General features: G+C 36.5%; 1 protein-coding gene across 8 annotated transcripts in view; it reads left to right on the plus strand.

The window, feature by feature from the left end:
• Positions 1–417: 417 nt before the first annotated feature.
• YTHDF3 (YTH N6-methyladenosine RNA binding protein F3) overlaps positions 418–12,173 on the plus strand; it is a 33,662-nt gene continuing 21,906 nt past the window's right edge. The window contains exons 1-6 of one of the 8 annotated variants that reach the window (XM_067017483.1): positions 450–778; positions 1,290–1,314; positions 1,444–1,498; positions 2,687–2,754; positions 4,619–4,764; positions 7,053–7,138. In XM_067017483.1, coding sequence (XP_066873584.1) covers positions 4,707–4,764; positions 7,053–7,138 — 144 coding nt within the window. In that variant the 5' untranslated portion in view covers positions 450–778; positions 1,290–1,314; positions 1,444–1,498; positions 2,687–2,754; positions 4,619–4,706. Of the gene's footprint in view, positions 779–926; positions 1,146–1,289; positions 1,315–1,443; positions 1,499–2,686; positions 2,755–4,618; positions 4,765–7,052; positions 7,139–12,173 lie in introns of those variants that run through there. The other 7 variants (XM_067017482.1, XM_067017484.1, XM_067017487.1 and 4 more) reach the window with 7 other exon arrangements.

Consider the following 12,173-nt stretch of genomic DNA (forward strand, 5'->3'; position numbering starts at 1 on the left):
GGCCTCGGGCGGCCTCGGGCGGCCGCGGTAGAGGCCTGGCCGCCGCGGCTCGATCACCTAGGGGCGGGCGCGGCTGCCGCCGCGGCGTTCCTACCCAACAACTTTCACTCCGCCGCCGGAAGGGCGCCGCCGGCCGGGCTCTACAATCCCGGGCAGCCCCCGCCTGCCGCCCACGCCCACTTCCCGCCCAGAATGAGCGGCCCGGCTCCCCGCTGCCGCCGCCGCCGCCGCCGCCGCCGCTGCCCGACGCGCGCCCCGCGGCCTCCGCTCCCGACAGAAGGAAGGCACCGAATCGCCCCGGAAAGCTAGCGCTCGCAGCCGCACAAGCTCGCTCCTCACGCGGCGCATGCGCCGAGAGGTCGGCTGTTCGGGCCTGTCTCAGATCACGTGAGCGTGCGGAGGCGGAGCCAAGGCCTGTGGCGGGAGGGTGGGGGAGGAAGAGCGAGGTGAGCGCGGACGTCAGAGTGGAGAGCGGAAGGTCAGGGAGGCTCAGAGCGGAAGTGAGACTAGGGAGCCTGTCCGCCATTGTGGACCCGAGAAGCGGAGAGCGAGAGGGGAGGAGAGCGTGCAAGCGGAAGAGACGGGCCCCTTCCACCGACTCCCGAGCGCGAGGCCCTCTTTCTGGCTTCTTAGCGAGCGGCGGCGACTGGAAGAGTCTCTCGGCCGAGGGCGGCAGCCAACTGCTGTGAGTGCACGGGGAGAGGCCCAGGCGGCGGCGGCGGTAGCAGCAGCAGCTCTCGGGTTGCGGTGAAGAATGTCAGCCACTAGCGTGGATCAGGTGAGGGAGCAGAGGCCGCAGGCTCGGCGAAGGCCCGAGCCCCGGAGCTCCACCCTCGCGTGGGGCTCCGGCTCCTCCCCGCCGCCGCCGCCGCAGGGCCCGTAACGGTGCCCCGGGCACGACTGGCTGCGGTCCCGCCGCCCGAGCCGGGGCGTGCGCCCGGGCCGCGGAGCCTGCGGTCCAGGCGGGCGGCCGCGGGGCCCGCGGAGGGTGGAGGCAGGACTGCGCTCCGGGGCCTTCGGACGCGTCCTGAGGGCGGCAGAAGTGGGGCTGACCCCGGGCGAGCGCTGGGAGACGGCTTCCGAGTGGCGGGGTCGGAGGGCTAAGCCCCGGCATGGGTGGGCGGTCGGTGGCGATGGAGGATGTGGTGGGTTTCACTCCTACGCGGATTGTTTAAAATAACTTGTCTCGGATAACGTCTCTGATTAACACGCTTTTCCTCTCTTCCTTTTTTTTCCTTTTTTTTCCCAAAATTTTTCCTTATTACCACATCTTTCATCTTGCTACACAGAGACCTAAAGGGCAAGGAAATAAAGGTGAGTTCGGATTTTTTTTACCTTTATTTCTCATTGTTGGTTTGATGTTACTTTTAAACTATGTGAAGGCCTTTTTGGTTTTGATATTTTGTCTTTGTTTTGTTTTGTTTTTGTTTTTTTGAAATGTAGGATTAGAGAAACAGTTCGTCTCGGCTAAGGCAGCCAAATGCTGTCCGAAAGTTTGGTAGGTCCTTGCTTAGAAGCCACTTTTATAGAAGCCAAAGTGACACGAGAAACAGTTTTATTAGCTTGTATTTCACTGAAGGAGGTATTGTTATGAATGTAGTGACATTTCTTTAATTTCACAGTCTGTATTATGTGACTTTTGGCACAGATTCCCCCAATGTATGTAGATAAGTGGACATTTTCTTCCTGTCTGGTTTACGTCGGAACGCGCAGCCCCCATAGAATTGGGTCCCAGTAGTGGAAATTGTACCGTTAGTCAACGGTTCTGTTGAAGTCGGTCACATTGAGGCAATAGCCTGTTAGAGATCAAAGCGGAACAGACATGTCATCTTGCTCTGTAGTCTTGCAAGGTTTGACTCAATATGGTACTTTAGAAAGGATTGGGAAGGAAATAATTTGGTGAGGTTCCTGCCAGGATTATGTGATTTACTCTTTGGCTAAAAGAAAAAAAAAGTACTGCTGAAAGTCAAGCATTTAGAAAAAATTAGTGTGGTTTGTGTTTACTAATATGGAACCATGCAGTCAGCTGACTGAAACATGCCATTAATCATGTGACATTAGTAAGGGTAGAACAATAACTGCTTTCTTGGGACGGTGCCAATTAAATAACATTACAGTGAACTATGTATTTATTACATTTTGTAATAGGGCTTGAAATTAGACTAAATAGAATTATGCTTCCTGTTTCTTATTTCTGTAGTGAAGTATTACCTACAAAGTAAGATCTACAGTAGCCTTTCAGATGTAAAGTTTAATGTCTGCTCCTTATGTTCTTAGGGTTTTTATTAGCTACTGAACATTTGAAAGGAATGGGTTCTCTATGCACAGCTTAATTTTCTTTTGAATTGTAGTACAATTTTTTTTGAGAATTTTTACGTACTAGTTATATGGCACTGTATTAGGTAGTAAATTCATTGCTTTATTTTGATTAAAGATGTATATAAACAATTTTAAATTTTAGAATTTAATTTTAATTTTAGAATTATCTTCTGTGGTGTAAGCACAAAGCTCAGAATTTGATATTGTTGATTTATTTTAAGTGAGTTTGTAAAAATTTATTTGTAAACCTAAAAAGAATGATCCATTAATTTCTTTTTCTGTTAGTCTGCCCATTAGGAAGTATATAGACTTGGACATATGTGCAATCTGTGGTCATTATTGCCTAGCATAAATTATTTTATCCTAGATCTGTGGGGAGGTGGCACTTTGCAAGGCTATTTGAAATGCTAAGTGTTTTGTGTTACCTGCTTTAAGGTAAGTGCAAGTTCTATGAAGTACTTAACTTGTTTGACAAAACAAAATAGAGCATCTACAGCATTGTAAGCCATTACTGTATTACTGTAAGTCTGATTTACGACAGATATTTCACTTAGGTATGTCCTCATGACATCTTTGATATCAGAGATACAAATTTTCTATAAACAAAATTGTGTATCAACTACAAATAAATATTTATTGGTTAGTAAAATTTTTTTAATCCATTTGTATCACCTCTGTTAGATGTATTTAGACACACATACAAAGTATTTATTTGAATAGTTGTTTATTCCAAGAAATTTTTCTTACTTTCCCCTTTACTCTTCAGTTCATAATTTCATCCATGGATAGAACAATGGACTAGGATTCCTAGGAGACCTGTGTTCTCATACTGCTGACTTGCCAAGTGAGCTTGAACACATTGCACCTTTTGGTCAGAATTTCCCCTCTCTCTGTAAAATAAAAGTACAATTCTGGCCATAAATCTTATTGTATGTTACCAGGGTTGTTGTAGTTAAAATAGTCCATTGCTCTACTAGCCATGATAATTGCTGCCTCACCTCATCTATTTATTGTTAAGGTGCAGGAAGACTATTGCCTAAGACCTGGCAGGAGGGAAAAATTCTATTGGCCTAAAAGTATTGGTAATCCTTTAAGCTGCTTTAAATTGGTAGGTACTACAAGTGTACAAATACACATACACATTACTTGTATTTTTATGCCTCTGAGAATTACAAGAAAAGGCAGCAGCTCCAGTGAACTGATACAGGTAGCTATATGTGTGTTTAAGAAAAACTACTCTGCCTTAGTTGACTTGGTTTTCAAGCTAGTAAAATTGTTTTATAATTTTTCTGTTTACTTTTATGAAGCAGAAAGCAAAGTTTTTTTTCTTGAACTACAGTCCTGGTGCTCTAAGAATATGGGTATTAAACTTGAATTCAGAACTTATCAACCTCATGAAAAATGCATGTCCCTGAGGAATTATCAGAATTCTGAAAGCATAATCCTTTTTAGTTGACTTAACATGATTTCAGGGACTGTGTATTTCCTTTCTTAATAGCTTTCAGTTGATAGCATTAGCCCAGCACCTCTTTTCAGTGTCTTTGATTTTCTACTAAGTATTTTTCTATATGTCCTTAAATGCACTAAAGGAGCAAAAATTTAAAAGGAATTCTATATCAGTCTCTATGTAAGGCAAAAATGCTTTTGTAGTATAAGTAATACTTCTAGGATTACTTGTTTATAAGTTTGAATTCTTTTTAATAGATTGTCCCTATGTTAAATATTAGAACTCTTTTATCCTTGGCCAGGGTAGTACTGAAGGATAGTAGAAATTTAAGGATAGTTATGTACCTATTGGCCTATAATTTAAAACTGACTTCATATCACTTTTACTTATTTAACAAGTGGAATTTTTGCTTGCTGGAATAAAAGTGTACCATTCCTTTCCCTGCAGGCACCACAGATAAAAGTGTCAGATCCCATGCTTCTAGTAGCCTCAGGCCTTGCTGCCTGCTTCCTCCTATCCCTTAAGTTTATAAATAGGCAAATATATGGAAAGGAATTTATCTTTTCCCTCCTCTCCTCACCTGCCCCTCCCGACAGAGGGACATAGTCATTGTTTGGTACTGCAATTTAAAAGAATTAGGCTGAATTTGGCTATCTTTTAGTGTTTCAGAAAAGTAGTGGAAAATGCCTTGTATTTTGGCAATATCTTTTGTATCCTCTCCCAACCCTACCCCTAACCCCTCGGGAAATGACTGCAAAGCACTTTACTGTTATTTTAGGCTTCATTTTATTAATCCTCAAAACATTCCTGTAAGGAGATAGAGGGTATATGGTATTGTCGCTGTTTTTGTAGGTGGGAAAACATGATGCACAGATCTGTTGACTTTCCTAACTTGATGTAGTCAGGACCAGAGCAAAGAATCACCTGGCTCCTAAGGCCCATGTTCTATCTTGATTTGACTCTGCTTCATAGAGCAGAGGAAACAGGCGAAGAATCATGTAAGTCATCTGTTCTTTTTTCCCTGAAGAACTTGTACAGACTATGGGACTAGCTTGGATTTCATTACTATTTAATGGCTTTCAGTCTCCAAGACATTAGATTGTCATTAAGTAATGTTCAAAACCTGAAGTCTTTAAGACAATTGAATTTCTTTAAGAAAGGTGTGCCTCTGAAACTCTAGGGCTAGCTTCTTATTCAGATTCTAATTTGATGCAAATTGCTTATCAGTATGCGTGAAATACTTAAAACATTTTTTCCTTAGATTGACATAGTCCTTGAATAATCTTTTAGGACTTAGACATTAATGCATCATTATAAATGACTATAGACTGTATTTACTTAGTGTATGAGAATATTTTCTTAGTCTCAGCCTCTTAGAATTAGAAGAAAAGATAGAACAGAGAAGATGAATAAGAAGAGCAGTATAATATATATTGGGATAAATTTTAAGGAGGTACTTTTTTTACAGTTTTAGCAGTGTGAACTAAATTTCTGATAATCTAATGAATACAAGAGATAATAGTTGTAATTTTGAAATGAGTAGCTGTTTCAGATACTGTGAGATACGTACGTAACAGTGACAAATACGTACCAGTCCAGGTGCTTAGTGAAGAATTCTTTTTCAGGAGGTAATAGACCAGGCATAACTACCTTTGATAGAGGAGTGGTAAAGGAGAACAGATATGTTAGAATCTCTAGGGCTGAAATGATAAGCCCACCTGAAATAACCTAAGGTACCCTCCGCTTTAATTTTGTTTCTAGTGGCTGTTACATATTTAAATTCTGGTGAGCACATTTAGCTCAACTCTGGCATTGATGCATTCCTTATCCAGTACAGTTGAGCCACCTCAGTGGAGCCAGGATCGCGGTGACCTTGAGGTTTCTCTTGTAGTCTCTGAGGGGCAGTGTAGAATCATGAGAGCTCTACTTTGAAGGCTTCACAGAGTAGTATTTTTTTGAGTGATCATTGCTACTCAGTGGGTGGCAAAGAACTAAGGGATTTTACCTATCTTTGCTCCCATGACTGTCAACTTGAATATTTCATTTATGTCTCTGAACTCATTGGAATGATTAGGGAAAATAAAGATGTTATGATATTATAGAAGAACACACAACGTAAATCCATTGCTCCTAACCTTAATTTATAATATTTTATATTTAAGTATTGTATTTAAAAATACTGTATTTTTAAGCAATAAATCTTCAGGTATTGAGGGGCTTTTTTTTGTTTCCAAGAGATTAGTCAATTAGTCATAAGCTTGTTTATGTGGTCCTAAAGTAATTTTTAGTCCTGTTTGGATCTTGTAATATTTTATGTGATAATAATGTCCAAGATTATTAAATACTGTCATTGAATACTCAGATGAGATGAGGTAGGTACTATTAATAACCTCCTTGAATAGAGAAGTAGTCAGAGTTAGACAGGCTAAGTTACTAACTAGAGATCCCCCAGCTTCTCCATGTTGGACTTGGGATTCAAACCCAGGATCTTTTTTACATCGAGTCTGTGCTCAAAAGCACTGAGACAGTGTCCAGAACAACAGCTTTATATAGAGCATTTATGGAAGTGATCTCTGAACAAATATGGCATTATAAATCACTCTGACTGGTTTTCTCGTATGTTGCAAGAGTAATCACGGTTATCTTTAGTGTCTTAGTTTTATTTATACTTTCTTGTGAAAGTCTTCATTGTTTTTTGTTTAGAGTACAGGCCCTTTTTATTTAGATTTTTTTATGGTAATATTTACTTATTGTGATATTGCTTCAGGTGAATTTTAGCCACTTTCTTTAACTGGAGACATTTAAGATATTTATTTTAACGTCGGTTACCAAACAAGGTTATTTATTTACCTTTATTGGACTGAGTAGTAAAGTGATTTAACAAAGGTAGAGAACATTCAGATATCTATTTTGTCAACAACACTGCTTAAAGCGGTTATTTTAGATTCAAATATAGCATTAGCAAACCCTTCCAACATTTTAATTTAACTGCTTACTACAGTGTTGAAATTGGGATATTTACGTTATGTTTTTAGTAATGAGAAGTGTATATATACTTTGTATTTATGTACTCTTGAGCTTATGTATACAAGATTTGTAAGTTTTTGGTGGCACATAAATATTTGTATCCAAAATTAAGTTAATCCTAAAGGGGGTTTTTAAATAAAAAGAACAAAGAACCCAGGACAAGTTTCCGATTTGATTTGAAAAGTGTTGAAAATATTAGGTTATTTGGTGAGTTTCATAAAGATAATTACAATACATCTAATACAAACATATTTTTTAGTTTCAGTGCAAAACGGTTCGATTCATCAAAAAGATGCTGTAAATGATGATGATTTTGAGCCATACTTGAGTAGCCAGACAAATCAGGTAAGTGTGACAGTCACATATTTAGGAAATTAAACTTACATTAGTATTAATTTATTTTTTAAAGTGGGTATTTTAGTTGAATGAGGCGAACTCTAACATGAATTAACCCAGTGTGCCTGTATAATAGTGAGGAGCGGCTGCAGGCTTTTGGCACAAGAGAGTTCTTTGGAAATTGGAGATGGCCGAAACTAGATTATGAAATACAGAGATATGAAGATGAACATTTGTATATATTGTGGTTAGATTTTGTGTTTTTGACTGTTGAATTTAATCTTTTAATGCTGCTGCCATATCTTCATAGCTAAAGCATATTATAAGGTTTAATTAGCTAGAAGTTTGTGGGAGAGAACTAGTTTGTGCCTGAAATTTTTGGTTAGTATAATTAAAGTTTTAATATAACCTGGTAGCATAGGAAGTAGAAGTAAAGATGCTATAAACACACTTGCTTATATATTGTAGCCACGGAGAATTTCATCAAATCAAATAACTGGTCGCTTTTGAGGTTCTTCTGTGTTTGAATTTTTCACAAATAATCTTGTGATTTTGTATATAGGAATAATTTAGATTTAAACATTGACAAAAAAGAATGGTATTTCTCAGTCTCTGTATACGAATTCTGCATCTCTTTCTGTTTGTTAATAAAAATGTCACTACTAGAAATAAATTTTAAAAGAACTTTCATTATTAACCAGTTACTTTAGAGAGAACATTCTGGAATGAAACTGCTTTGTTGTTTTGCTTATAAAAAGACATATGAAAAATGTACCTTGAAATCTTAACCTAGTTTTTTTTTAACTTATAAAAGAATAAGGAATCAAATATTGTTACAGAACTTTGCAGTTGCAGAGAAAATTTGAAAAAAAAGTATTTTCCAATTTGTGGAATGTACAGTTATTTTTAGGACTTTGGAGAGCCATGGTTATGTTCAGCCTGATCTACATTTATTTCTCTTTAACCACTCCCTTCTATCTGTTGATCTACATCCCTAGCGTATGTTGGGAGGGAATAAATAAATAAGAAAGAATAAAAATGGGTGATAAAAATCTATGAAAGTTTGGCTACTTTAAAAAAAATGAAAAAGTTTACTTCATTCTTATGTAGTCTGCCTTTATGATCTCAATAACAAATTTACTTTCCACCTAAAGGTTGTGAAAGGATATATCACTGGAATATAGGGCAAGATCATTTGTTGTGAAGTGTAGTGCAAGTTTTAAAAGAAATATATTCTGTTCTGTTTGGTCCCATACAGTAATCTCAGTTAACATCCTATGGCAGTGTTTCCAGCTTTTTTGAGAAATTCTGATATAATGAGGTATAGTAGATATTCTCCTAAAAATATCTCCATGATCAGATAAGTTTGGGGAATTTATTTGGTTTACATAATTGTTTTTTGCTACTTGATTTTATACTTTTCGTATTTTAATGAAAAATGAATTTCTGTGGTATGAATATTCTCTGACTGACTTGTTCAAACTCCATTTTCAAGAAATTTTAATGGATTATAACTGTTTGAGAATTGCTACCTGTGAGAATCTTCTCGTTTTATTTGGTAACAGATGTTTCATAATTTATTTGTCACAGGGGCTTAGAAGATTGGTTTTTTGGCATTCCACAGAGATGCTTCAGGTCTGCCTAGGGGAGACCTGGGGAGGGTAACCTGGATCCTACCTGTGCAGCAGCCAGAGCTGTGCTTTGCTTTTCATGTGTTTTACATGTTGGAATTCTGCATAAGATTTCACCTAAAGTGTTGGAAAGTCATTATTTTTTAAGACTATAAGGGCATTTACCTTAGTGAACCCAGTTTTTAAATTGAATCATAAAAGTTTCCTTATGTTGGGGCAAAAACATCTATAAAAGGTTTGTTTTAATGTGATGTTTAAATGGAAGGTCTTATACTTTATCTTATACTTTATCTAATACTTTATCTAATACTTTATACTTTATACTTTATACTTTATCACTTACTGATGTTAGAATCAATGTAATGTGCTCTTTAAAGAGAAGTCTTAAAGTTTAATACCAGTACGGGTATATTTTATCTCCCTCTCCTGGCCAGTGCTGATTAGGTTTTCAGCAATTATCTTTCTGTTATAACTAAAAATAATTGTCTAACTAGGATACATACTTACCTTTTAAAGAATACTAACACTATAGAATATTGAAAACTGGGTTTATTGGAGAGCAGAATTGAAAATTATCTGAAATCTTAAAGGTAAGCTGTATAGAATTTAAATTTATCGTAGTTACTTAGCTAAAATAGAAAAGTTTTTACAAATTGACCTTTTAAGGTAGATTAGTGAAAAGTGGATTTATTGATGAAATATCTAAAGTAATCATTTTCACATGTAAAGTTATGCAAGTATTTATTGTTTCTTGTACTGACCTAGCTGAAATAATTGGTTAATTAAAAATTTTTTCAATTACATATACAGGATGTCTTTAAAATTAAATCCCTTCATCTGATTTTAATATTATAAATAATAAAAATGATATTCTTTATTCTAGAAAAGTTTTTAATGTTTGTTTTATATGCTTATATCTAAAGTCAAACCCAGGGATGCTTTAAAAACAGGTTGTTGGCCTTTTACTTCTGTGGCAGCATATTCTATTTTCTCATGCTTGATTTCTCAGGGAATAATTTTCATAGTAATTTTAAAAGTAAATGTATGTCCTTCAGGACTTAAAATTAGTTCTCTGTAGTTCCTCAGAATAATCTGACGATTAAGTTGATTAAAAATTCAGGTTTAATTGGTACTGTTAAAGATGCTGTGTAATTTGTGCGTATAAATTTGAAGAATAAATTGGAAAAAAAAATGAAGTTTGAATTGGTCTGCTTGTATATATGGGGAAATAAACTCCTAGCCATGCTTATCAGAGAAGAGGTATGGAGAACTAAGACAGTAACAGATTTTTTCTGTCCCTGTTATTACTGCCCTTAGGTAAGGTTTTCATTATCTCTGCTGTTGGAATGATTTCCTAACTGGTAATTCCATATTGCCACCCCGCAGTCCTCTTAAAGTCCACGTCTGTTGCCGTCGTCATGTTAAAGACCTATCAAAGCTTCACCACAGTGGATATGTTCATTATATGAGTGCCCTTAAAATGGCTCCACTTCCCTCCCTGCCTCATCTTTGGTCAACTTTATCCATGTAACTTATTTAGGGAATAGGACTTCTTATTTTCTGAAAATATAAGTATTTTCTGAATATTTTCTTTCATGATCTCAAGCTTTCCATTTATATGTATGATGTACACACACAGACTCTGTCTGTCCCTTCATGGTGTCTTCTGATTTTCCAGTTACTCGCCCCCTCCTCTTTGTACTAGAGTTTTTGTTTTGCTTTGTTCTTATTTCTGTAACAATACCTATCAAATTACAGGGTAAATATGTCTTCCCTACGAGACCTGTGAAGTGCTCCAGCTCAGAGACCATGTTCTTTATCTTATTTTCTAGGTTATCCAATGTACTCAAGGATTCTAGGTTGGTTCTAGGTTGACTGGCACTGTATCAGGCATGTAGTAGGCATTCGTTAAGTATTTGTTGAATAAGTGGATTTGGTTATTAACTGCTGAATTAGGGAATGAAGACGTATGGTTGACGACATATTCAGATTAATTGAGTATAATGTATGATACGTTTTTTTCTTATGTCATCTATGTGTATTTTACTTTTTGAGAAGTACAATATTTTTAAAATAATAGAAGAAAATGTACATAAACATTAAAAGTATACAAAACTTAACTTTTTGTTAATCTAGTAGTTAGTTCTGGAGGTTGAAGTACCTCAGGTTCTTAATGGAAAAGAGTTGCCATTTTTCTATGCAGATGTGCTGTTTTTGGTTAATAATACCTCAACCATTTTTTATTGAACTTCTACGACATTGTACAATGTTCTTTCTTGGAAGTTTGGATAATTATGAAGTAAAAATAGGTATTAAGTTACTATAACTGAAAGACTCAGTTATAATTGAGTTGTATTAAAGTGTCCTCAGGTCAGAACAGTAATCACGAATTTTTTCTTAGTGTTGTTCAAGTTTTCTTTGATATAATAGAAAAACAATTGACCTGACTCACAAGGCTAAGAAATGATAATTATAAATGATTTTGAAATTCAAAGGAAGAATTTTTCATCTTTTCTATATTTTAGTTTTCAAATTAAAACAAGATTAACTCCTATACTTCAGTATAGCACTTTGCAGTTAACAACTAGATTTTTAATGATATGTAATTCATTAGAGCAGCAGGTATTTTCCCATTTTACCGACGAAGAAACAGGGTTAGAGAAATTAAATGATCTGATGATCACTGACATAGAAACTACAAAAGTAGGGAATAACTACTGTTGATTGAATATTTAGTGTGTCCTAGTTACATTATCTTTATTTCTTTTTAATATTTGAGAAAACTCAGAGTTTTAAGTAACTTGATCTTGGCTTCACACAGCTGATAAGTACTGGGTTGGGATTAGAATTTAGTTACCTTGTGGCTTCACATCCACCTTCAGGTTGCGTTTCTAAGTTTATGCTCTAGGTAAAGGGTTTGTGGATCTGTTACTTTACAAGTATGTTTAATTATATCCATTGATTATTACATCATTTTTTATGTGTACATAGTGTTTTCCCCTTTTCAATTAGTTTTTTGAGTAAGAGGGAAATGCCAAACATTTCATATCACTTTGTTAAAGATTATATATCTTTGAACAACAAAGTAAAATTTCACTATTACTGACCAATTTCAAAATTATGAATAAACTATTTTAAAGTGATTATTTGGACATAAACTGTTAAATTGATTGTACCTCGTTGTACCAGGTTTGAAGTAAAAGGTGAAAGAAAGTTTTGAGTTTCTGTTTTCCATCATCAGTAGGTGGAAATTTTGTTCCCTTTCATTCCACTTAGCTAGCAATTAAAAATTTATCTTACATTTAGCAAAACATTTAAAAATATTTCCAATTATAATCGAAGCTCTGCTAATACAAAATGTGTTGACCATATCTTACTTTTAAACTTTAGTAGTTTCCTACAACTTTGCTCTT

Source organism: Kogia breviceps, chromosome 17 (assembly GCF_026419965.1).
Source record: "Kogia breviceps isolate mKogBre1 chromosome 17, mKogBre1 haplotype 1, whole genome shotgun sequence".
Classification (NCBI taxonomy): Eukaryota; Metazoa; Chordata; class Mammalia; order Artiodactyla; family Physeteridae; genus Kogia; species Kogia breviceps.